General features: G+C 36.5%; 4 protein-coding genes across 4 annotated transcripts; 2 read left to right on the top strand and 2 right to left on the bottom strand.

The window, feature by feature from the left end:
- Positions 1–205: 205 nt before the first annotated feature.
- LOC139857089 (phospho-2-dehydro-3-deoxyheptonate aldolase 2, chloroplastic) lies at positions 206–4,841 on the bottom strand. Its single transcript, XM_071845813.1, has 5 exons — positions 4,229–4,841; positions 3,259–3,536; positions 2,259–2,535; positions 1,494–1,739; positions 206–619 (listed from the first exon to the last, which is right to left on the bottom strand). Exons 1-5 carry the CDS (start codon positions 4,745–4,747, stop codon positions 359–361), a joined length of 1,581 nt encoding a protein of 526 aa, XP_071701914.1. The 5' UTR covers positions 4,748–4,841; the 3' UTR covers positions 206–358.
- Positions 4,842–7,029: 2,188 nt separating this feature from the next.
- Positions 7,030–11,176, bottom strand: LOC139857354 (polyadenylate-binding protein 2-like). Its single transcript, XM_071846099.1, has 7 exons — positions 11,112–11,176; positions 10,775–10,934; positions 10,571–10,685; positions 10,336–10,406; positions 8,744–8,935; positions 7,941–8,071; positions 7,030–7,246 (listed from the first exon to the last, which is right to left on the bottom strand). Exons 2-7 carry the CDS (start codon positions 10,877–10,879, stop codon positions 7,198–7,200), a joined length of 663 nt encoding a protein of 220 aa, XP_071702200.1. The 5' UTR covers positions 10,880–10,934; positions 11,112–11,176; the 3' UTR covers positions 7,030–7,197.
- Positions 11,177–19,430: 8,254 nt separating this feature from the next.
- On the top strand, positions 19,431–21,566 carry LOC139859682 (uncharacterized). The gene has a single exon (XM_071848463.1). It carries the CDS (start codon positions 19,431–19,433, stop codon positions 21,564–21,566), a length of 2,136 nt encoding a protein of 711 aa, XP_071704564.1.
- A 6-nt stretch (positions 21,567–21,572) lies between these two features.
- LOC139859681 (uncharacterized mitochondrial protein AtMg00860-like) lies at positions 21,573–22,100 on the top strand. The gene has a single exon (XM_071848462.1). It carries the CDS (start codon positions 21,573–21,575, stop codon positions 22,098–22,100), a length of 528 nt encoding a protein of 175 aa, XP_071704563.1.
- The last annotated feature ends 3,151 nt before the right edge of the window (positions 22,101–25,251 follow it).

Raw genomic sequence — 25,251 nt, 5'->3', positions numbered from 1 at the left:
TCATTCTAAATCGTACACCCAAGAATAACCAGGGGGAAAAAAAAAAAAAAAACTATAAATGTAGATTTTCACTTAGTAAGACAGTCACCCAAAGTTTTTATCTAGTCAATCACATTTCTTTTGAGTAAATTTTGAACGAGCGCAACTATAATCTACTATATGTTCAAAAAGAGTTTGGGCAGTAAACTAGCAGACAGGTGATCCAGATAAAAAGGTACCAATTCATTTTATTAAAAGCCAAATCATAACTCAGTAATTATTTTGTCCAGAGTCAAACTACACATCAACTTAAAACGACACAAACTTCAGCAAACCCCAAAATTTCAACACAGTTTCAATAAGCAAAATGATGATGCAACTATAACTTGAAAGATAGAGTGTTGGACCCCATCCTTCTCTTCCTCAATCGTTCAGCAATGATGAATGATAACTCTAGTGACTGCGAAGCATTAAGCCTTGGGTCACAATGTGTGTGGTAGCGTGAACTCAAATCATCAAATGTCACTGTTCTTGATCCACCGACACATTCGGTTACGTTCTGACCTGTCATCTCCAGATGGATCCCGCCCGGGTGGCTTCCTTCTTGCTCATGAACATCGAAGAAAGCTCGCACCTCAGCCTGTTTTACAAAAGTATACATCAGTTTAAAGTCAAATATCTTAACCATTTATTTGGTCTACGTGGCATTAGTTTGTACAGGTGGCACAACGGGTTTTCCATTTTAGTCTAGACTTTAAGCCTAACTTTGACTAAAAGCAACACAAATTTAAGACACTACGGAATGTGCTTAATATATAGATTTCCAAATCAGAATGAAGTGCATGCATTGATTTTTCAACAAACACTTTCTTACCAATTTCCTCTTGACCTTTGATGTATCATCCAACTACTACTATTACTACTACTACACAATATTCCAAATTTGCCCCTCATATATCAAAGAAAAAACTAACCTAGGCTAAAGAAAGTATTTATTGGTGAAAAAGTTTCAGTTTAAAGTCAAATTTCTTAACCATTTAAAGTCAAATTTAAGACTGTTTGTAGAATGTGGCAATTTGCTTATTATATAGATGTCCAATCCAGCATAAAGTACATTGATTTTTCAACATACATTTCCTTACCAATTTCCTCTTGACATTGATGTATCATCTAACTACTACACGATATTCCAACTTTACCCCCCCTCATATATCAAACAAAAAAATAACATAAATTGACATGGAATATGATGGCACTTTGATCTTAAAAATTTAGACAAGTGAAGATCAATTTGATCAATTTGGACATGGAATATGGTGGCACTTTTAGCGCAGTTATTTGATTTGATACAAAATCAGAAGGTCCAATTGATATATCAAGGAGGCGGCGGGTACAACGAGTTGAAACAACTCATTTAAATAATAATAATAATAAACTACATTATTGTAACCCAATCACAACAAGACTATAATTGTTGAATTAGTACATAATTGGAAATGGATGAGAAAGCGTACCAATATGGAATCGAAGGGACGTGTCTTAAGTCCAGAAGGAGCCTTAATAGTGTTTCCATGCATAGGATCACAAACCCAAGTCACGACTTGACCCGCTTGTCTCACAGCCTTGATCAAAGGAGCAAGCTTCACTCGCATATTCTCAGCTCCCATTCTTACAATTACCGTAATCCTTCCAGGTTTGTTGTTAGGGTTCAGAATGTCAACAAGCTTAACTAGCTCATTTGGATCCATCTTCTGGCTCACCTGCAAATCAAATTCATACTCAAACACCCAATCTACAAAATAAAAAAAATAAAAACACGGGTAAAGTTGTATAAACATAAACTAAGGTTGTGTTTGATACAACGGAATGATTAAGCGATGAATTCATAACCTTTATGATTCAAAGGTTCAAGATGAACTTGGTTTGATTCTGAATGACAATAACATGTTTGATAATTATTTTGAATTATGAATAAACACTAAGAATGAGGTAAAATTATGTTATTAACCTTTTATAAGAATAAAAGATTCATTATAGCTGTTTGGAAAGTGTTCTCGGTATAATTTGAGGAGGATATTGCAGAAATTCAGGTACTTAATGGTTAAAAAGTGTTTCAACTCATATGCCACTATGGTTGAGCACTAAATGCTAAACCGTTCAGCATCATATTCAGATGCCAGAAATAAATGCGCTAAATGTTGAATGGTTCAGCATTGAATGCTGAACCATTCAATTAGTGGGTAAACAAACTCATCCTAAAGGTGGAGATCAAATGATACCTTGATGCCAAGAGGATTGGCGACACCTCGTAAGAACTCGACGTGTGCACCATCGAGTTGGCGGGTACGTTCACCAACCCAGACCATGTGAGCAGAGCAATCATAGTAAAGGCCAGAAGTTGTATCGAGCCTAGTTAGTGATTGTTCATAAGGTAAGAGTAAACATTCATGAGACGTCCAGAAATCGGTTGTAGCCATAATAGGGTGGTCAATGGTTAGTCCAGCAGCAGACATAAATCCTAACGCCTCGTCCACACGGTTAGCTAGTTCCTTGTACCTATTGCATCATCATAATCACATACTAAAATTAAATACAATCCAGCAAATGAGATAATATATATATCATAAGAAACTAGATAAGAAGCTATGCAGATTTATAACAAATAAATCACATTAAGTTACAAGTCATTTTGTACTAAAGTTACCAAGTAAGATGGTTATCTCCCAGTTTTATTTCTTGATCTTTTTCAGACTCACTCATTCTTACTAAGTGTGATATTTCATTTTATTGTTGCACATAGGATGGGGTTTTGAGAGGAAAAAAAAACAGTATAGGTGCTAAAACAGGAAGGTACACTAGGTTCAAAAGTTGCATAAATAGCTAGTGGTGTCCACTTAGATTATTAGCTATATATAACTACGAACATAATCTAAATTTTTTACAGATCAAATAATTTAAGAGTTCTATAACTTTGAACACAACTCACTCATAAGTAAATTGGTTGCAATTAGCAACTGTAAAGAAAAGAATTTAGTGGTCGAAAAGGATATACACTAAAAAATCAAAGATATCTGGCAAAAAGTTTTCACCTTTTTGTAGTATGAGGGAGAAAAATTAGCCAAGTTGATCAAACGAGTCGATTTTTACATCAAATATGTTTAAAAATATATATATATATATATATATATATATATATATATATATATATATATATATATATATTCAACATCAACAGACTATATTAAAACAAAGTAATTTAAGATTTTGTTCAATACATACCTGTCACCCTGTTCACTGTTTGCTACAAAATCAAGATTCCACTGAGTAACTCTTTGCATTGCAGCATAACCTCCAGTTGCAAAAGCCCTAAGAAGGTTAAGAGTAGCTGCAGCTTGACAATAAGCTCGAATCATTCTATCAGGGTCCGGAATTCTTGATTTTTCATTAAAAGCGTCACCATTGATGTTATCTCCTTTGTAACTTGGTAGCTTCACCCCATCTTTTTCTTCATATGCATCTGATCTTGGCTTTGCAAATTGACCTGCCATTCTTCCTACCTAAATTAACAATCCATTCAACAAAACATTTAATCAAAATGATTGTAAAAAGCATAATTTACCACCCATGAAAATATCAAAAAATATTTTACAAATCTTCCTCATGGTACATCAATTTTTAAAAAACAATCACTTTCTGAAACGGATTGATACATGATAGCGACTTCCTCATTGACAAGTGAACTAGGCCCGATAGCAACGTGCGAACACATCACTATATCACCATATAATTATACATAACCAATCTATTTAATTATTATCTCCAAAGAAAGAGTCTTAATGTTTACTCTATATTATATTAATTCAAACTCAAATCTAGTAAATAAATAAGTACTACTCCCTATTGTTTATGTTTAAAAAGGCAGTTTGACAACCATAATCAAATATATAGTAAGTTTAGAAAATTTTTGGATCTACAACTACTGTACATGTTTGGGCTAATTTTAGATTCATGAACTTCAAATTTATATTATAAATTCATAAAAACTAATATAAAATGGTACTACTATATGATTCCAAAAAGGAAAGCATAAGTTTTTTAGATACAGGAAACTGTATCTATCAATCTATCAATAGCAATAAACTAAACAACATATATACAAAATCTTGCAAACAAACAAATTATAAAATCAGTCAACTTAATAGAAACATATGGATCAACATGATATGATATTTATAGTGTATTGAATTACCTTTATGATAGGCATCTGACCACCAAACATCAAAACGACACTCATCTGCAGAAGCAACCTGAAGGTATCACGAATGTTATTAGCACTAAACTCCTTAAAGCTTTCAGCACAATCACCACCTTGTAACAAAAACGCTTTTCCGACGGCAGCATCTGCAAGACGTTCTTCCAGGTGTCTAGCTTCTCCGGCGAACACGATCGGAGGAAAATCTTCAAGGGTTTTAAGAACAGCTGCAAGACTCGCTTCATTTGGGTATTCAGGAAGCTGTAATGCCTTCTTTGATTTCCAGCTGTCAATGGTCCATTTTGACGGCGGCGGCGGTGGTTGTGTGGGTGGTGATTTGGTGACGTTTTTGGCCGGATCGGCGGCGTGAACGGCGCAGATTGGTTTTGGTTTGCGGTGGGTGGTGGTGGTTGGTAAGATGGAGAAAGTGGGTTGGTGAGATGATGATGATGATGATGAAGGGTAGGTTTGGATTAGGGATTTGGTGGATAAAGTGGATGAATGTGAAAGCGCCATTGTTGTTGGTGGTGATGATGATGGTTTTGTTGACAGAATCAGGATGATGCGTGCCAAGTGTTTGTGTTAATGTCTGTGAGAGTTATATATATAAACAACAAAAAAGTGAAATGAAGGAGTTGGTGAGATTAGAGGGTGGTCAAATAAGGCTATTTGGGTGGGTTGGGTTGGGTTGGGTTGGGTTGGGTTAGGTAGGTAGGTAAGCCATGGCTGCAAATGTAATGACAAAATTATACATCTGGCTTGTGAGATGCTTCATCACACTATTTTCTTCTTAATTTAAGTAACTTATTTTTTTGATTTTCCACGTGTGGAAAGACATGATTAATAGCATACATCAATACATGGATGGATCTGGTCATTGACCTTTTTTTTTCTTTTCGAAATCTTATTAATTTGTAACCCTAATGGTGATATATTTACATAGTAAGATAAGAAAATGCGTTTTTCACCTTGTACGTTGTTCGCGGCGTCTCCTCATTTGTTGGCGCCGGTCTAGATGTCGTTGGCATGGAAGTTATGATGCTAATATTCTTTTTGAACTTTTGCTTCGCAGGTGATCGTTTGATACAATATTTATTGAATACATTAACTTTTAAATGGTCATGTTATTTTATATTATTGTCTACAATCAAGACTTTTTACAATGCACACAATAAAATTCATATGGTCGAGCAAGTAAGTAAATCTTCGATACGCGTTCTCAAATGTTTAAGTCGTTAATAAATTATCTAATGAGCAAGTATTTTCAAAACCCTTAATCACCTTTTTCACTTGTGAATTTGAACTTAAATTTCATAGTGTAGGTAATTAGAGAACAATGGTATGAAAAAAAACATTATATCAAGAAACAAAAACAATAGTATGAGAAAAAAATTACAGTAACAGATACATATTTTTTCTTATATTACATATCAAAAACAAATGGAACAACACCATCACTATGTGAAAATACGGTGAAATCGAGAAAAACAATTATATTAAGATACACAATTAAACCAACAGCATGAGTTGTCCCTTTATATTATTTATTTATTTTTTTTGAACGGCGATTTTTTTTGGCATCAGTAGATCATTTCTTTCAACGACCCTCATCATTTGCACGTAACACACACGTTCGGGCGGAAACCCGAACCCGATCGACGGTACCCGGGAACACATCCAATCGGGCAGTGGTTCCGGGTAGGGGTCCGTGAACGAATCCGGTAAAATCTCCCTATATGGTCAATATATACCACCATTATTGGTGTTCAATTGGTTTAAAGAAAATCATGTCATCCCTAAAGATGGAACCCATGACCTCTCCCTATCCCATGACACAAAGTACATGGGGAGAAGCAAGTTCGTCCTCTATATTATATAACCTTTTGATTTTAAACAGAATTAAATCAAGGAACACTGTGTACCACCATCGGATTCAACAGACAATCCTGATGCATTAACTCCGGCCTCAGATCCGACGAAGCTAACCTCAGATATGGCAGGAAGCGCCGACCACCACCATTGTATGACCTATTTCCGGTGGTTAGCGTTTGGAAAGTGGGTAAAAAAGGGTGAACAATGCATTAATGAATGTATAGAGTATTTTTATACTTGTTATATTTTTTAAATTTCCTTACAATGCTTCAGTTGGTGGATTTAAAATTATAGATTTTGATCAGTTTATTGTGATTTTTCAAGTTTTGATTGAAGCTGCATTTGAGTAATTTTAAGTTTTGAGTGAGTTTTAATTCCAGGGGTTTGCCGATAGGTGACGAAGGAGGTGAAAGGCATGAAGTATAAAAGAGGAAGAAAGTAAATAACATCACCAGCAATTTCAATTTAGTACAAACCAAATTTAGTACAAACCACGAAGACTATCTCAATAATTATTAATTATGTCAATAAATAATATTGCAAATTTTAGTTTACTTTTTTAATTATGAATGAAAATGAAAATGACAATGAGCTGATTAGTCTGTTCCAAGCTACCAATGCATTCTCTATACACCATGAAAGACAAGATCCTTGATTGAACATGAACAGACTTCGAAAATTATGTTAAGCACATCATTGATAAAACTGACAAATAAATAACTTTTCGATTCATAACAAAAACAGAATCAGTTACATTCAGGTCTCTGATGTCCGTTTCTCTTTTGGGTTGGGATTGCATTCGGTCTTGGGTGCAATAATAGATTCATATAACCGCAAACAAAATTGCAAGTGTACAAGACCCACCCCAATACCCCATTATCATACAATACCCCATTATCATATGCAAACAACTTGACACAAAGAAAGAAGACAATTAAAACATCATCCATTTTCATAGTCCAACACTGCAAGGGTGTTATTAATATCATAGTAGCCATAAGTTGTCAACCATAAATCTTAAAATAGCCATTATGTCAAGATAAATACTGTTTTTAATGCAATTGACAAAGAAACAGACTGCAACCAGCTGGTATTTAGTAGTAAGGCATGTAGCGGGATGGCCTCCTGAACCTTGGAACTTTCCTGTAGAAAGGTGTATCAGAAGGCGAGAGTTAATTAACTTTAGGACACATCAGTAGAAACTAGAATAGGTAATATCAGAACTAGATGTGTTTTATCTCCAACGAGTCTAAAAGTAACTAAAAAAATCTGATGTAAGAAGAAAGAGTCAAACGAATTTGCTCCCAAAATGTATTTTTGACGCATAAAAAACCTCCAAGATCAAAGAGTTCAAGTTTTGCAACCCGTAGGTCTCTAACTAACAGTTTTGGACAAGCATAAACTGCACTGACGATTCTAGCTTAGGGTCCCGTGACACCACTAATTTGATTTTTTTTACAAAGTATTCTTCATCAAATTGTACTGACCCATATATTTGTGAGATTTATAACTTTCTTGAGATAAACATCTAAAGTACCATTTATATATAATTAGTTTTGAAGAAATAATCGGGACGCCTTTGAATTTTAATCCTAAATTAGTCACTGATAAATTGTACTTCAAAAACATATTCAGGGGGTTATAGACACTTAGGACTGTCATTATTACTACTAAAGAGATATCTCTTTTGGCCGTATTAGGTTCACAGACACATTCAAAACTTCGAACAAAAACATTTTGGATCAAAACCCTCCAGCAACCAACAAGTTACCCTCTATTCACCCAGCTTATTTTGTCATGTCTAAATATATAAGCATGCCAAAGAGTGGAAGCTAACCCATAGCCATAGGGGGAGTAGGCATAAGGAGGTACATATGGCCTCCTGAATCCTCTGTAACCCATGTAAGGGTTGAAACGCCTCCCACGAAACTGCTTCAGTCCAGGTACATTGGTCCTTTTAGCCATTACCTGTTTATAGATAGCACATAATATAACTATAATTATTTGATAATCAATCAATTTAATCGACAAAAAGAAGCCATGACACGCAATAAAAATATTAAGACAACCAAGGTTAAAAAAGACGCGAGACAAAGACAAGTCGTCAAGACCGTATAAGGTCAAGGGGGTCGAGACGGACATTGACCAACATTGACTTCTATACATGAATATATTTAGTATAATCATTTCAAACATAAATAATTTAAAAATAAATGACTCGTAAATAAGATGTTAGTTTAGATGATATATATATATATATATATATATATATATATATATATATATATATATATAGGTTTTTTATAATGTTTTCCATAGTAAGAATTGTAGTGTATCAATTAATTATCTTTAAGGGATACTATGCAATTCGATGTTCCCAACTATATTTTAAATGGGATTGGGATAATTTCGTTTACACTAGAACGAGGCAAGATAAAAGGTCAACTTTTGACTGACGTTGACCCAACTTTTGACCATTGGCCGACTAATTAAACATTTTTCTTCGAATCGGAACGCACTAGTCACGAAGCCGCCGCAGAGGCCACCGCAAACGCACTTTGCAACAATGGAGAGAACTCTTTATAAGGGGTCACGAATACACGAAGGAGATCTGAAAGGCACGGAGAAAAAAAATGTTACCTTCAGCTGTCGGCCATGTAGCTCAGACTCATTAAGCGAAAGAGCCTCTTGAACAGCTTCAACTTCAAGGAACTCGACATAAGCAAAACCCTTTGGTTGGCCAAATTTATCAGTGAGGATCGTAACTCTATTTACAGTGCCACAAGACTGAAAATGCTGTTGAACCTCTTCGGGTGTACAAGCATAATCCACCTGCAAAATCCAGATTTAAATGAATTGAAGGAAATACAAATTACATATAAAGGCTTTCTTAAACAACTTGGTGGTACTTGCTAATTAAGTAGTTTATCATGTTTAATATATCAAACTCATTTTGATAGAACATATAACTTAAACAACATGCGAGATGAACATGTTGTATAGTGTCAGAAATATTTAACTTCGTGATGTAAGCAAACTACACAATAATACATATCTCAATATGTAACTAGAGATAGCATTAAAAATATTGAACAACATTGAAAGCTAATGATAACAGGTTAATGTGTCATAGATATATGTTGTGATTGTGAACCCCTCACCACTTTAACTCAGTTCTAGGACTACTGCAGTCACACTGTCCACCTTCAACAGCAGCGGGGAAGCTCCAACTAATGCACCAAGTTGGCTCGACTCTACTCTTCATATAAAAATACAAATTGCTTTTTTTGGATGTAACTTTTTTCAATTTTTCATATTTTTTCACTCTTTTTTGTTTCCTTTTTCTTTTCAATATTTTTCTTTTTTCTTTTCAATATTTTTTTTCCATTTCTTTTTTTTTTTTTTTTTGTTCTTTTTCCTCTGTATTTTTTTTTTTTTTTACTAAAAGGGAGAGTCTATGGAGATTCTAATTACAGAAAAGGAGATCTTATGCATGAGCATCTTCCAGATTGATCAACGGTAAAAAGGTAAAATCTGGAGCTACAGGGAAATTTGAACTGCCCTGTGATCAGGCAAATAATAAATTTAGTATATAAAAAAATGATGAAAATTATCCTGACAAGGCAAACAATGGTAAGAAATAGGCATTCATTACTGATGCATAAACTTTTTAGCATTGATGGTTTGCACAACTGTAAGCTTATATTTTTCTTATGGAAAAGCTTGAGGTGAGTGATTTCTTTTGAGAGAGAACAACATGAGAAACGATTTAGTATCCAACTACTTTTACTGTTTTAGAGGTTATAGACTTAAGCAACGCTTCTAAATTTCAAATCTTTATTTAAGAAAACTCTAAGGAACAAGCCTCAAAGGTATACTGAAACAGTGACAGACAAATAAAAACATTGATCTTCATAAATGCTTAGTAGGCGTAAGACGAAAAAAAACATTGATTGAAAAAGGAAAATTAGGGAAACAAGAGACAGAGAAACAAACAAAGTCCATCTCCTAGTTAGTAGGCTTTCTGAAATGATGTGTTGATCATAATATTCACATCCTCATTCAAAATAAAAAAATAAAAAAAGGAAAATAATTGCAGGACTTCGGAAACTCGATATGGATCAAGCTATCATCAAAGAGAAAAGTAACAGGGAAAAATTGCAGTTCTACCTAGCTAGGGTTAAACAAATGGAATATAAGAAATAAATTAAATATATAATTTTGTTGCTTACATTGCCAACAAATATAGACCTTGTATCTATCTCCTCCTTATTAGCCTGGGTAGCAGCAGCTGCTGCAGGATCTGTAAAAAAGAGCATACATCAAATCCACCATCATTCACTACAAAATCAGTAATGAAAAAGAAGCAAAACCTAAATTCAACAACTAAATTTTTGTATTAATTAACCCTAAATCAATAACAACTTAAAAAAAAAAAAAAAGAAAAAAAAAAAAAGAAAGGAAAACCTTGAACAGCAGCAGCAGCGGCACCCATTTCTTTTTCAACTTTCGCTTGCATTTCACGAAGGGCGGCAGCCTCTTCTTCCATCTCTTTCAATCGTTTTTTCATCTCATCCAATTCCTGTAATTTATAATTAACGGATGAATATGCATAATTAGGGTTTATAAACGAATATGAATTGAAATTGAATGAATTAGGGTTTGTGATACCTTGACGGCATCATCATCGGCGGTGGACATATCGACATCAGCTTCAGGAGCATCATCTGGTAATGGAATATCTCCGCCGTACACTTCGTGCTCTTCTTCCTCCATACTACTTACTGTATTAATAATCTCTCTACTCCCAATTTTAGGGTTAAATAAAAAGGCACGTGCCAATGGGGCTTTGCCTCATTGGTCACCATGTTAACATGGTGTTCGAGGAGACCAGGGTTCGAGTCTCGGGGGGGGGGGGGATTTTCGTGAATTAACTTCGTGAGCTAACCACTAACATTGCCTTTCAAAAAAAAAAAAAAAAAAAAAAAAAAAAAAAAAAAAAAAAAAGGCACGTAAAACTGAAAGTAGTCAAACCCTCCTACTTTTCCTTCGATTAATACTCCGTAATTAATTTATAATTATAATTAATAATTAAAAAAGACAAAGTTGCTTAAATAGTCCTTGTGTTTTCATTTGCTTTCCTCATTTACTCCCTGCCAAATTTAACATGCAAGATTAGTCCTTAATGTCGTTATTTAGTCCCAAATATATCCCTATACTTAATGACGGCTAACAGTCCGTTAAATTTCCCAAATGTGACTGTCACGTGATTGTAACCCCTTATTATGATAATTATGTGTATTTCATCATTAAGATTTAATCTAAATTGACGTTACTGTATCATCTTTAAGACCAGAAATACGATTATAATCATCTGCGTTCCAAAATTGTAAGAGAGCCGATGAGATGATTCTCGGATTGCTTCGAGCTATAAAAAAGATGGAAACTATTATTAAAGAAAAAGATATCAAATGCTTAAGTTGAAGAAATTTTTAGTTGTTAGCTAGGTTATTTTTATGTGTTATTGGTACTTTAATTGGGTAAGTGTAACGCCCACTAATTTTTTTTGGCAGTTTTTGCCAAATTTTATAGTTGATGGGTTATTATGTAAATTATGTTTAAAACGGGTTAAGGGCTTAATGTTGGCCAGGAGACTCCCAAATTCATCTCAAAAGTTCCACAGTTAAACTACGATGTATATGTGAAACCCTATAGTGAAGCAAAATTGAATCAGAGAGAAAAGAAGCAATTATAACCCTAATTGGAGCTCATCTTAGTTCCTAGAGCTGCTAGGCTTGATTTTGGTGTGTAAGGTAAACCCTAAATTCGAAATTTCATATTTAGTTTTGAGTTGGTGTTAGGGTTTGAGGTATTAAAGGTGATAAACCCTTATACATTAAGGGATTAGGTTTATTGGGTCTAGTATGTTGTTGTGTAACACTTGAATGTGGGTTTTGGGTTGGGTATTGAATTAGTTGACCAAAAAGTAAAGTAATAATCAAGTTCTTGATCAATTAAGTTTTAGGGTGGTTGTTGTTGTTGATTGAACCTCAAAGTTGACTTTAATTAAGTCAAACTAGGGTTTAAGTCAAAAATTGTGATTTGGTACATGGTTACTTAAATTTGTAGTGTCTAGTGATAAATTGTGAGCATAATCATTAATTTACTAGTGATTATGGGTAGACCATGAGTTGGTTATTGGTGTTAAATATAAATGGGTCAAACTTACACTAATTCTAGTGTCAAGTTAGTGATATAGCTAAATTGTGTATTTAGCTTAATATGTGATTACTTGAAATAGGTGTTTGCTTTGTTGGTGCTCAAGACTCAAGGTTTGTATCACTTGAAAATACAAGGTCAGTGTAATAATTGTGTATATGTATGTATAAGTTAATAAGTGGACTATGAGTTAAGCCATATGATATGTGGAATATGAGTTAGACCACGGGCGAGTGGACTATGAGTTAGGCCACTAAAGTGGACTATGCGTTAGACCACTAAATATCTAGTGACATGTTTTGAGACACTAGATGATGTAGGGCAGCGGGAGGCAACCCGGAGTATTGATTGTGTATATTTGTTGTGTATGAGTTACACATTGCTTATGTGTTAGCATGCTCGAGGTGTTGTGTAATTGCATTGCGTTGTGGTTAATTGGAAGCATGCTTGGCGTTGTGTTAAAATTATATATATATATATATATATATATATATATATATATATATATATATATATATATATATATAGTGGTAGGATATAGTGGTAGGATCAAGAGGGAAGTAACCAATCGGGGGGAAGCGGGAGGAAGCAAAATTTTTTTTTTTCCGTTTTTTGAAAAAAACCTTGTTCACGAACATTATAGATGGGATGAAAATATGAACATTTTGTAGAGACACTTTGTGATAAATGTTTTTATTTAGGCGGAAAAACGCTCGAAGAAGTAATATATAACAATTATCGTGTTTTTCGAGCGTGTGTTGAGGTTTTAGCTATTGGGGTTTAGATATTAGGGTTTAGATATTAGGGTTTATAGGGTTTAGATATTAGGGTTTAGAAATTTAGGGTTTAGGGTTTAGATTTAGGATTTAGATTGAGTTTTTAACACGAACGGTTTAGAGTTTAGGGTTTAGGGTTTAGGGTTTGGTGTTTTGGGTTTATAGATTAAACCCAAAACACCAAACCCTAAACCCTAAACTCTAAATCGGGCTGAATTTTACTCCACAAAACATGAAAAAAACGTTCATATTCTTCACGAACAATATTATTTTGAATGTTATTTTTGTCGATCGTTTTCCCGCCTAAATAATAACATTCATCACTAAGTGTCTCTTCTAAATGTTCATATTTTCGTGTGATCTTGATGCCGGAAATAAAAAATTTCAAAAAAAATGAAAAAAAAAAATTTTGCTTCCCCCCGATTGGTTACTTCCCCATTGATCCTGTATATATATATATATATATATATATATATATATATATGGTTATTGTATTCACTAAGCATTAGCTTATCCTTTTTGTTGTTCTCTATTTTATAGATTCAAGTGCGCGTAAGGACAAGAGTAAGGCGGATGGATAGCAAGTTAGAGTGCCTTTGCGAAATTGGAGGGCTTGTGTTTTGGTGGCTTTGCTAAGTGGGTAGTTGTCTCAAAATTCATGCTCAAAGTTGTGTCTTTTGGTTGTCATTGATTATTGGGTCAAAACTACCACTTATGTGTTTAATGGGTCGCCTATACTAGTTTATAACTTTAACTCGTTTACAGTTGGTTATAATGTGGTGTAAAGTTGTGGTAAATAGGTCTTGTAAAGGTTGTGGCATGTATGTATGCACTTTAAGTTTGGTTTAATTACATATGTATATATAAAAAAATGTGTCATTTTCTGTAAATGTGTTTGAGTCGTTTTAAGTTGTATCAGAGCATGGTCTAAGGGATTTATGTGACCTTGAGATAGGTGCCTAGACTTAGACTTTTGGGTGCAAAGTGTTCTGTCAGGACTTGTAGGTGTTACGGGTCGAATTGAAAATAGTTAGTACTTAAGCATTTAAGTTAGCTAACTATGATGTGTCGAGTTATGTGCTTATTATTGTAGTGCTTGTTATGTTAATGCATATAATCACGTACACGAGGGTAATAGTGATTGGCCACCACTATTACGGTCGCGCACTGGGTTATACAAATGAAGCATAACGACTGATACAAGTGAAGCATAACGACTGATGGGTGTGCTATGAATTAATTGTGTGGTGACAAATGATGACTTCTGAAGGTAATGTGGGAGACACCTCTTGACAAACGTCAGAATGAGGGTGGTGAAGACTTAGCCACTCAAATTGGTGTCGCGTGAGAAGATTACTCATTGTTTTTCACTCGTAAGGTCAAGGATGCTTTTCAAGAAGCCGTTACTGATGAAATTTCGAAGATTGATAAAGAACAAGTCTCTCAGGTGGTTCAAGCTGAGTTTGAAAGGAGGTTCTATAAACCTCGGTTGTTGATGGTGGAAACGGGGAGGGTATTATAGGTGAAGGTGTGGTTTTGGAGAGTCGACGAGATGATGTTCCGAAAAAGAAGTTTGGCCTAAAAGACTTCTTAATTATGAAACCTCCAACCTATGATGGGACCTTGGATCCACTTAAGAGCACTCAGTGGATTTCTGAGATAGAAGGGTCTTTTCGTACTTGTGAATGTCCACCCGAAAAGAAAATGCGGTTTGGTACTAGTATGATAAAAATTGAGGCTAACCGATGGTGGGACGAGAAAATCATGTTGATTGGGGAAGACCATATGATGAACTTGTCATGGGATGATTTCAAAACGGAATTCTTCGAGGAATTTAGAACTCAGGCGGATGTTACTAGATTTGTCATGGGATGATTTCAAAACGGAATTCTTCAAGGAATTTCGAACTCAGGCGGATGTTACTAGACTTCGAAATGAATTACAAAGTATGGAAAAAGGGTCAACGGACTTGAATACTTTCAAGTCTAGTTTCTTGGCCAAAGCTCAGTTTTGCCCTGAATATGCTGGTAATGATCGACTATTAATGGAAACTTTTCACCGTTTGATGAACGAGAAATTTCGTGAAAGAATAAGTCTCGGTCATGTCGAATCTTTTGCCAAGTTGTTTAAAGTAGCGAAAGGGTTTGCGACCTAAAACGGTAGATCAAACTTCATCAAAAAGGAAGCTCGAGGCTACAAGTGGCCGAGTAAGAAAAGTAGAAGTGTGGCTGAAAGTGTAGCGAGTGTTAAAGAGGGGGGGGGGGGGGTAGGGTCGTTGCCCCTAAAATGTTATAATTGTGGGCAGAAGGGTCATATCTCTCGTAATTGCACAGATCCGGCCCAAGATGCAATCGTTTGTTTCAAATGTCATCATGAAGGTCACCGAAGGGCAAACTGTCATGAGTTGACCAATGAAGAAAAGAAAAGAGAGGAAGATAAAAAGTTAGAAAGGGCGGCGGGGCCTACTAGGAGTCGAAATTTTATGATGTCTAGCGAGGAGGCGAAGAAATCCGCCGAGGTTGTGTCAGGTACTTTTCTGGTTAACTCTAAATTTGTGAAAGTACAGTTTGACTATGGTGCAAATAATTCTTTTGTTGCTTTAAACTCGGTGGCTTGTGTGAATAGAAGTTTAAGTAATTTAGAGTCTCCATAGAGGTGAAGATTGCAGATCGTAAGATTATGATAGTTGTTGGGGTTTATAAAGATTGTGATATAGAGTTTGGGCCTGAACGTTTTAAAATTGACTTGATATGTATCACTTTGGTTGAGTTCGATAATGTTATTGGCATGTATTGGCTTGATCGAAATGAAGCCGATATATCGTGTCATGAGAAATTAGTGAAGGTAAAAACTCCTAGTGGGAAGTTATGATTATTCATGGTGAAAAACAAAGACTACTCATACCCATGTGTACGTATCTTTGTGTGTGTCATTTGGTTACTAGTGACCGAATGTTTAGCTTTCTTTGCTCACGTCATTGATATGCAAAAGAAGACACCATCCATTAGTGACATTCCAGTAGTATGTGAATTTGAATATGTGTTTCCGGAGGAATTGCCTGGTGTTTCGACGGAAAGACAAGTTGAGTTCCGTATTGAGCTGATTCGGGGAGCTACGCCCATAGCTAAACATCCCTATCGTTTGGCTCTGCCTGAAATGCGTGAGATGTTGAATCAGTTTCAAGAAATGTTAGAAAAAGGTTTCATTCGACCGAGCAGATCGCCTAGGGGTGCTCCAGTTTTGTTTGTGAAAAAGAAAGATGATACTATGCGAATGTGGATCGACTATCGTGAATTGAACAAAGTGACAATCAAAAACCGTTATCCGTTACCTCAGATGATGATTTATTTGATCAACACCAAGGAGCGTGTTATTTCTCCAAAAATGATTTGCGGTCCGGGTACCATCAAATGAAGTTCCGGGAAGAAGATGTTGAGAAAACAGCATTTCGTACTCGTTATGGGCGTTATGAGTTTGTAGTGATGCCCTTTGGTCATATAAATGCACCGACGACATTTATGGACCTTATGAATCGGGTGTGTCTACCCATGTTGGATCGATCGGTTATCGTGTTTATCGATGACATTCTTGTCTATTCTCGTTGTGAAGATGAACACGAGAAGCATCTACGTGAAATTTTATACTCTGCGAGCCGAAAAGCTTTATGCAAAATTTTCAAAATATGAATTCTAACTTCGAAGGGTTCATTTTCTCGGCCATATTGTATCGTCCGCGGGAATTCAAGTGGACCCCGAGAAAATTTTAGCAATTGAAAAGTGGGAGTGTCCGACTACACCAACCGAAATTCATATTTTCCTAGGTTTGGCCGGATATTACCGAAGTTTTATTCAAGATTTTTCGAAGATTGCATCTCCGTTGACTAAATTGACTCGTAAAAATGTGAAATTTGATTGGGGTAATGATCAAGAGACGGCGTTTCGTGTCTTGAAAGAAAAAATTGAGTAAAGCTCTAGAAGGGGGTGAAGACATGGCAGTTTATTGTGATGTTTCTTTAAATGGTCTTAGGTGCTTCTTAATGCAACGTGGGCGAGTTATAGCCTAGGCGTCAAGACAACTTAAAGGCCATGTGAAAAGTTACCCCACACATGATCTTGAATTAGCAGCAGGGTTCATGCATTAGAAATTTGGCGTCATTACTTGCATGGCGTTAAATGTCAGATTTATACCGATCATAAAAGCTTAAAATACTTCTTCGACCGAGAGATTTGAATAACCGTCAGCGTAGATGGTTAGATCTCTTGAAAGACTATGATTGTGAAATTCTCTACTCCATTAAGAGAGTATTTAACTCCGAATGGGTCACACGTTATTTTTTCGTTCAATATCATTTGTGTTACAAACAAACGCGTTGAATGTTGAATTATTCAGAATCATCCCATTCAACTATAATCAAACACCAGCACACGACATGACAGCTATTAATTCAGAAGACAAACCTTTGTTAAGAACCACCACACAGCAGCCCAAAGATAGCGTTGCGAACGTTTCACCAAATCCACCATCAACAAAATCTGGGAACTTGATGGATTTGTATTGAAATAAATGCTTGAAATCCACTTGAGTTGCACAAGCTATTTGTTTCGTCATATATGGAAGAATCAACGACAAACCTTCTGAAGATATTTTGAATACACTAGTTAGTCAAGTTGGATCAGACTTGGAATAAATCGTGTAACGACTCGTAACACTTTACGAGAAAACACACTTTAAAAAAAAACAGTTTAGCACACCAGGCCATTTACGCGGTGCGGCCAAAAGCAGGTTTTCAAAACAGAACTCAAAACCAGACCTGACCACCAATTCTCGGGCATTTGAGCGGCGCGCGTAGATTTGCGCGGTGCGCTCTAAAGCATGAAACGGGATCAGTCCCATTTCTATTACCAGACAACCCATTTTCAACAATCCAAATTTCGTTAGTCCAAAACTAAATTTAACAGTTTCCCAACATTAAATAAACGTGTTTTAAACGTCAAAAGAGTATTACGACTCTCGGGACTCCAACGACCCGTAAATACAAGGACATGAAAAATTCGACTCATTTCGTTTAATTACAACAAAAGATCGAGCATGACAGTTGGGATTGCACTACCCAATCCTAAGTCAAATCCAAATGCAAAGTCTTCTAAAGCAACACGCGGGTGTCCACTAATCCTCGTACTTACCCTTGCTGCCTCCACCTTGCGAATCTGTAAAAATGTAAACAACGAGAGGGTAAGCTATAAAGCTTAGTGAATGTAAACATATTATATTCATACATAGGCATAAAATGAATACGCATTACCAAATAACAAGTATTAAACACATAAAATACTCATGTATAACTAAGCAAGCTATACGCTACATACCGCCATGTCAAATCGACAAAATTAGCTACACCACAAATATATATATATATATATATATATATATATATATATATATATATATATATATATATATCACATCTTATAAATCATGAATTTAAATCCTATGTGTCTGATAATTAGCGGTTCCTAATCACAAGTGCTGATATGTTAATCACTCTCTTAATTAAATTTAACACCTAAGCATGCCACGCTGGCAATATTAAAAAAAAAATCGAACCTCATTCTATCTTCTCCATCTCCGTCTCTTCAACCCACCTGATACAAACCCTAATAACTCCCATCGTTCTTCGTCTCTACAACCAATCGAATACAAACCCTAAATCTCAATGATTTAATCGGTGAACAAAACAAACACAAGTCTAAATCGCTGAATCCGAAGCTATTTTTTGGCCAATACAAGTGAAATTGAAGGAACGGCATATCAATTTTTCGTCTAATTCCATCAAATCTTCTCTTTATCCAGGTTTGTTACTAAAGATTATATTAACAATGATATGACTTTCATCCGTTGTAGTCACGTGTGGATCATGTGATCTGTGTTAAATGAAATCACGTGCCTCTCACGTGATAGCTGCTCCTTCTTCTTCAGCTTAGTTTCAGCTAAGAGCTTTGACTTTTGCATTGACCAAGCAATTGAATAACTGAATTCAGTTATGGATTCGTTAGGATGTTGTCAAGTAGCCGCTAGTATACATACGATCATTGTGGTAGTTGTTGATTAGATTTTCATTGTGTAATTCACTCGTTCTATCTCTCAATTTCAGTGTAAACAGTTCCAACATTTGTACATTTCAATTCCAGATCTTATTCTACTATTTGAGATCTCTGTTGAATTGTCAGGTTTAATTTCGATTATTCTGTAATCCTAATTAGATCATATCAATTGGTATCAGAGCGATTTCCTGGTGAGATCGATCTAATTCCGGCGATTTTTCAGGCTAAATCATGGTGATGGCAACACGAAGCTCGCCGATGGATGAAGGCACTAAAGAATTCATCGCAGAGCTGGTAAACGCATCAATGGAGTCAGTTAAACAATCAATCACTGATGTAACAACACAACTCAGTAGTGTGCTCGTACAACAGAATTATTTCACAAAAGAGTTACAGAAAATTAGGACTGGAGAAAGTGGTAGTAGAAGAGGCTCGTTACAGTTAACTAGGCTCACCAAACTTGATTTTCCAAAGTTTGATGGCGATGATGTCAAGGATTGGTTGTATAGGTGCAATCAATTTTTCTGTATTGATGATATAGAGGAAGAAGATAAGGTGAAGGTTGCATCAATTCACCTGTACAAGAAGGCTTTACAGTGGCATCAACAATACATCAAAACTCAAGGAGAAGATGTGGACTGGATCACTTATCAAGCAGCAATAGTTAAAAGATTTGGCACCACAGTGGATGATCCAATGGCTGAACTCAAGCATTTGAAACAAACTGCATCTATACAGGAGTATCAAGATGCGTTTGAAGATCTGTTGAATAAGGTTGATATAACTGAGAAGCAAGCAATTAGCATGTATTTGGGAGGATTAAAGAAAGAAATTGAGCTGCCAGTTAGAATGTTCAAACCTAACTCGTTGGAGGATACCTTTTGTTTAGCAAAATTGCAAGAAGATACTATTGAAGCTACAAAGAAGAAGGTTACTCCTATCTTGCCAACACCTAGATCAACCTATAATAGTTACCAGTCTAGAAGTGTAAGTCCAGCTACTCAAGCCAACACTGTATTAGCTTTGCCACCTGCACCTTCTAGGTTAGCTTTACCTGCACCAAGGGCACAAAATCAAAGGAAACAATTAACACAAAAAGAGTTGGAAGATAAAAGAGAAAAGGGACTGTGTTTTTACTGTGACCAAAAGTACATTCCAGGTCACAAGTGTACTGGGCAGCTGTACTCATTAGAAATCATTTTAGATGAGGAAGAAACTATCAGTGATGAAGTAATGGATCCAGGGGAGTCACCACAACCTACTGTACTTGAGGAAGAGGCTGTACATTCACCACACATTTCATTGAATGCACTCACAGGCACAACTGCATACCAGACTATGAGAGTTTGTGGAAAGGTACAAAACAAAACCTTACATATTCTCATAGATTCAGGCAGTACACATAATTTTTTAGACTTGGATATGGCCAAGAAATTGGGTTGTAATTTGAAACAGATTAGGCCTATGACTGTTAAGGTACCTGGTGGAAATCAAATAGTGAGTACTAATGAATATACAGGGTTCAAATGGAAGATGCATTCCAAGGTCTTTGTGGATGACATGATTGTCATACCACTAGGTGGTTGTGACATGGTTTTAGGCATTCAATGGCTTAAACCTTTAGGGGATATTGTATGGAATTTTGATAGCCTGCAAATGGTGTTTAAATATGGAAATAAGAGAATGGTGTTAAGGGGTACAACTAAGAAACCTGTACAGTGGATGGATGGGAAAAGATTAGGGAAGACAATGGATCATCAGGAAATACAGTTATCATCAATGATTTTATGTGTGTATCCTATTGTTCATTTTGGTATGGTTGAAGCTGTACAACCAGCAGAAGGTCAACAACAGATTGTTACTCAATTACTTGAAGATTATGCTAATGTGTTTGAAACACCAAAGGGCTTGCCACCTAAAAGGAGTCATGACCATAGAATTCCACTAAAAGAGGGTACTATGGCTGTCAATATCAGGCCATATAGACATCCACCAACACAGAAGGATGCTATAGAAGTTATGGTGGCTGAGTTGTTGGATTCTGGGGTAATCAGGCCAAGTCACAGCCCTTTCTCTTCACCAATTGTTATGGTAAAGAAAAAGGATGGTAATTGGAGGATGTGTGTTGACTATAGGGAGTTAAATAAACACACCATCAAGGACAAATTTCCAATACCAATCATTGAAGAATTGATTGATGAGCTGAGTGGTGCAACTATTTTCACTAAGCTTGATCTCAGGTCTGGCTATCATCAAATAAGAATGGATGAAAATGATATTGCTAAGACAGCCTTCAAAACTCATGAAGGTCATTATGAATTTTTAGTCATGCCTTTTGGGCTAACTAATGCACCATCTACTTTTTAAGCTCTCATGAATGAGGTGTTTAAACCCTACTTGAGAAGGTTTGTTTTGGTATTCTTTGATGATATACTCATCTACAGCTCATCACTGGCAGATCATGTGCAACACTTACAGCTTGTGTTAGAGGTAATGAGGTCTAATACACTATTTGCTAAAATGTCTAAGTGTGTATTTGCTACTTCAAGGGTAGAATATTTGGGACATGTTATAACTGCACAAGGTGTTTCAACTGAATCATCTAAAATTGAAGCTATTAAGAATTGGCCATTACCCACATCACTCAAACAGTTAAGAGGGTTTTTGGGGCTGACAGGGTATTACAGAAGGTTTATAAGGAATTTTGCTGGTATAAGCCAACCACTAACTCAACTCTTGAAGAAAGATGGGTTTCACTGGACTCCACAAGCCACAATTGCTTTTGAAACACTTAAAACTGCTATGCAACAAGCTCCTGTTTTACAACTGCCTAATTTTGATATGGAATTTGTTGTTGAGACTGATGCATCAGATAAAGGTATTGGTGCAGTTTTACAGTAGAATGGTCACCCTATTGCTTTTTTGAGCAAAACCCTGGCACCTAGACTGGTCACCCTTTGGATCATGATACATCTTTCCTGAACCAGGATGAATAGAGTACCTAGACTTATGAGCCTCATCCAAAACCAGTTGTGGCAGTTCACCAAACTTCGGAACCCAAAGACGTCCTGCAAAGTACCCAGTACCATCTGCTCGAATCTCAAATTTCTTAGCCATACCTCTTACATTCTCTTTCACAAAATTCTCTTCCTTTAAGGCTTCTTGTTGTGCCTAAAGAATCTGCCTTGCGAGGTTTGTTCTAATTGTCATATTCAAGGCTCTAAACCTGCGAGGTTCAGCCCTTTCTTTACGACTCAACGCATCAGCCACAACATTGGCCTTACCCGGATGATACAAAAGTTCACAATCGTAATCATTCAACGTCTCAATCCATCTTCGTTGTCTCATGTTCAACTGTTTCTGATCTAGGATATGTTGAAGACTTTTGTGATCTGTGTACACAGTACTCTTGACCCCATACAAATAATGTCTCCAAATCTTAAGTGCAAAAACAACGGCCCCCAACTCTAAATCATGAGTTGTATAGTTCTGCTCGTGAATCTTCAACTGACGTGATGCGTACGCAATAACTTTCTTTCGTTGCATCAAAACACAACCAAAGCCTTGACACGAAGCATCACAATAAACAACAAAATCATCATTACCCTCAGCTAGTGACAATATCGGAGCGGTAGTCAACTTCTTCTTTAAAATCTGAAAAGCAGTCTCTTGTTCATCCTTCCACTCGTACTTCTTCCCTTTATGCGTTAAAGCAGTCAAAGGTTTTGCGATACGAGAGAAATCTTGAATGAACCTTCGATAGTAACCTGCCAATCCTAGGAACTGACGAATCTGAGTAGGAGTTTTCGGAGTTTCCCACTTTTCAATCGCCTCAATCTTAGCAGGATCAACTTGAATCCCTTGCTTACTAACAATGTGTCCAAGGAATTGAACTTCTCATAACCAAAATGCACACTTAGAGAACTTAGCGTACAACTCTTCTTTTCTCAACAGATCAAGCACTAACTTCAAATGTTCCTCGTGCTCTTCATCACTCTTCGAATAAATAAGGATGTCATCGATAAACACAATTACGAACTTGTCCAGATAGGGTCTACACACACGATTCATGAGGTCCATGAACACAGTAGGTGCATTCGTCAATCCAAACGGCATAACAAGAAACTCAAAGTGACCGTAACGGGTGCGAAAAGCAGTTTTCGAAACATCAGATTCTTTAACACGCAACTGATGATAGCCGGAACGAAGATCGATTTTTGAATAAACAGATGAACCCTGAAGCTGATCGAACAGATCATCAATTCTCAGAAGGGGATAACGGTTTTTAATAGTAAGCTTGTTAACTCACGATAATCAATGCACAAACGAAAAGAACCATCCTTCTTCTTAACAAACAGAACAGGAGCTCCCCAAGGGGACGAACTAGGATGAATAAAACCTTTGTCTAACAACTCACGGAGTTGACTTGACAATTCTTGAAGTTCAGAAGGCGCAAGACGATAAGGAGCACGTGCTACAGGAGCAGCACCGGGAACAAGATCAATTTGGAATTCTACCGCGCGTTGCGGCGGAAGGCCAGGTAAATCTTCGGGAAATACCTCGGGAAAATCTCTAACAACATGAACATCTCCAACACTCTTTGTTTCTCTTTCGAAATCAACAACATGGGCTAGAATAGCATGACAGCCTTTGCGAAGATGTTTAAGAACCTTCAGACAGCTAATAAGATTTAACTGTCGGCACCTCTTATCTCCAAAAACCATCAGCGGCTCTCCAACCACATTAGTAATACGAATAGCTTTATCATAACACACAATCTCAGCACGATTCGCAGATAACCAATCCATCCCAATAACAACATCAAAACTACCAAGTTCAATCGGTACCAAATCTATCTCAAAATCTCTACCAGCTAAACTAATGTTACACTTACGATGCACAGTCTTAGCAGTGAGTACCTTACTATTAGCTATTTCAACAACATAAGTATTGTCTAAAGGAGTTAACGGTGTTTTTATTTTTGGACTTAATTTACTCGACACAAAACTCAAATCAGCCCCTGAATTAAATAGTACATAAATTGATAAATCGTTGACCGAGAACGTACCAGTAACAAGTTTAGGATCTTCCTCAACATCCCTAGCATTAATGTTGAACGCTCTACCACGCGCAGTCTCTGCAGTCTTCTTGTTGGGACAGGCATCACGGAAATGCCCCGGCTTCCCACACTCGTAACACACTCTCGGATTACCACCATTATTCGACTTTACATTGCCATTACCATTACCACCTCTATTACCAGCATTATTACCATTATTACCACCTGCAGCAGGAGTAGCAGAACCCGGCAGAAGCACCGTACAATCCTTAGCAATGTGTCCCTGTTTGGAACACCTCTTGCAAGTCACGGTACAGAAACCATCATGAGCCTTGTAACAACGTGGACACACACGCTGACTGCGGTTATTCGAACCAGAAGTATCCTACTTTTTCTACTGATTCTGGTTTTGATTGCGGTTATTATCCCACTTTCTCTTCCCATTATCAGCTTTCTTAACAGCCTCTTCACTGGGTTCGGTTACAGCAGCCTTGCTTCTTCTCAAGATCTTATCATTCAACTTATGAGCCATTGACATCGTGGCCTCAATAGTCTGGGGCTCACTAGATTCAACCCCATGTTCAATTTTCTCTGACAACCCATCAATGTAAGCTTCAATCTTAAGATTCTGATCGGCATAAACATTAGGGCACAACAAAGTCAACTCAAAGAATCTCTGCTCGTAGGCATCTAATTCGGTGCCCTTCATTTTCAAGTTTTTAAGTTCAACCTCTAACTTCTTAAGCTCACCCCTAGGACGGTAGCGGGTGATCATTCTTTCCTTAAAATTATTCCAAGTTAAACCATAAGCCACATCATTTCCCAAACTGTTAACCAAGTTGTTCCACCAGGTCAATGCACTATCCTTCAAAGTGCAGCTAGCAAAACTAACCTTGTCCTCTTCACGGACCTGACTAACCCTGAAAATAGATTCGATCTTCTCGAACCAGCGGGTAAGTCCTATGGGTCCTTCTGTACCACTGAATTCCTGTG

This window comes from Rutidosis leptorrhynchoides, chromosome 7, assembly GCF_046630445.1.
Source record: "Rutidosis leptorrhynchoides isolate AG116_Rl617_1_P2 chromosome 7, CSIRO_AGI_Rlap_v1, whole genome shotgun sequence".
Lineage (NCBI taxonomy): Eukaryota > Viridiplantae > Streptophyta > Magnoliopsida > Asterales > Asteraceae > Rutidosis > Rutidosis leptorrhynchoides.
This window is presented reverse-complemented; position numbering and strand designations above follow the sequence as displayed.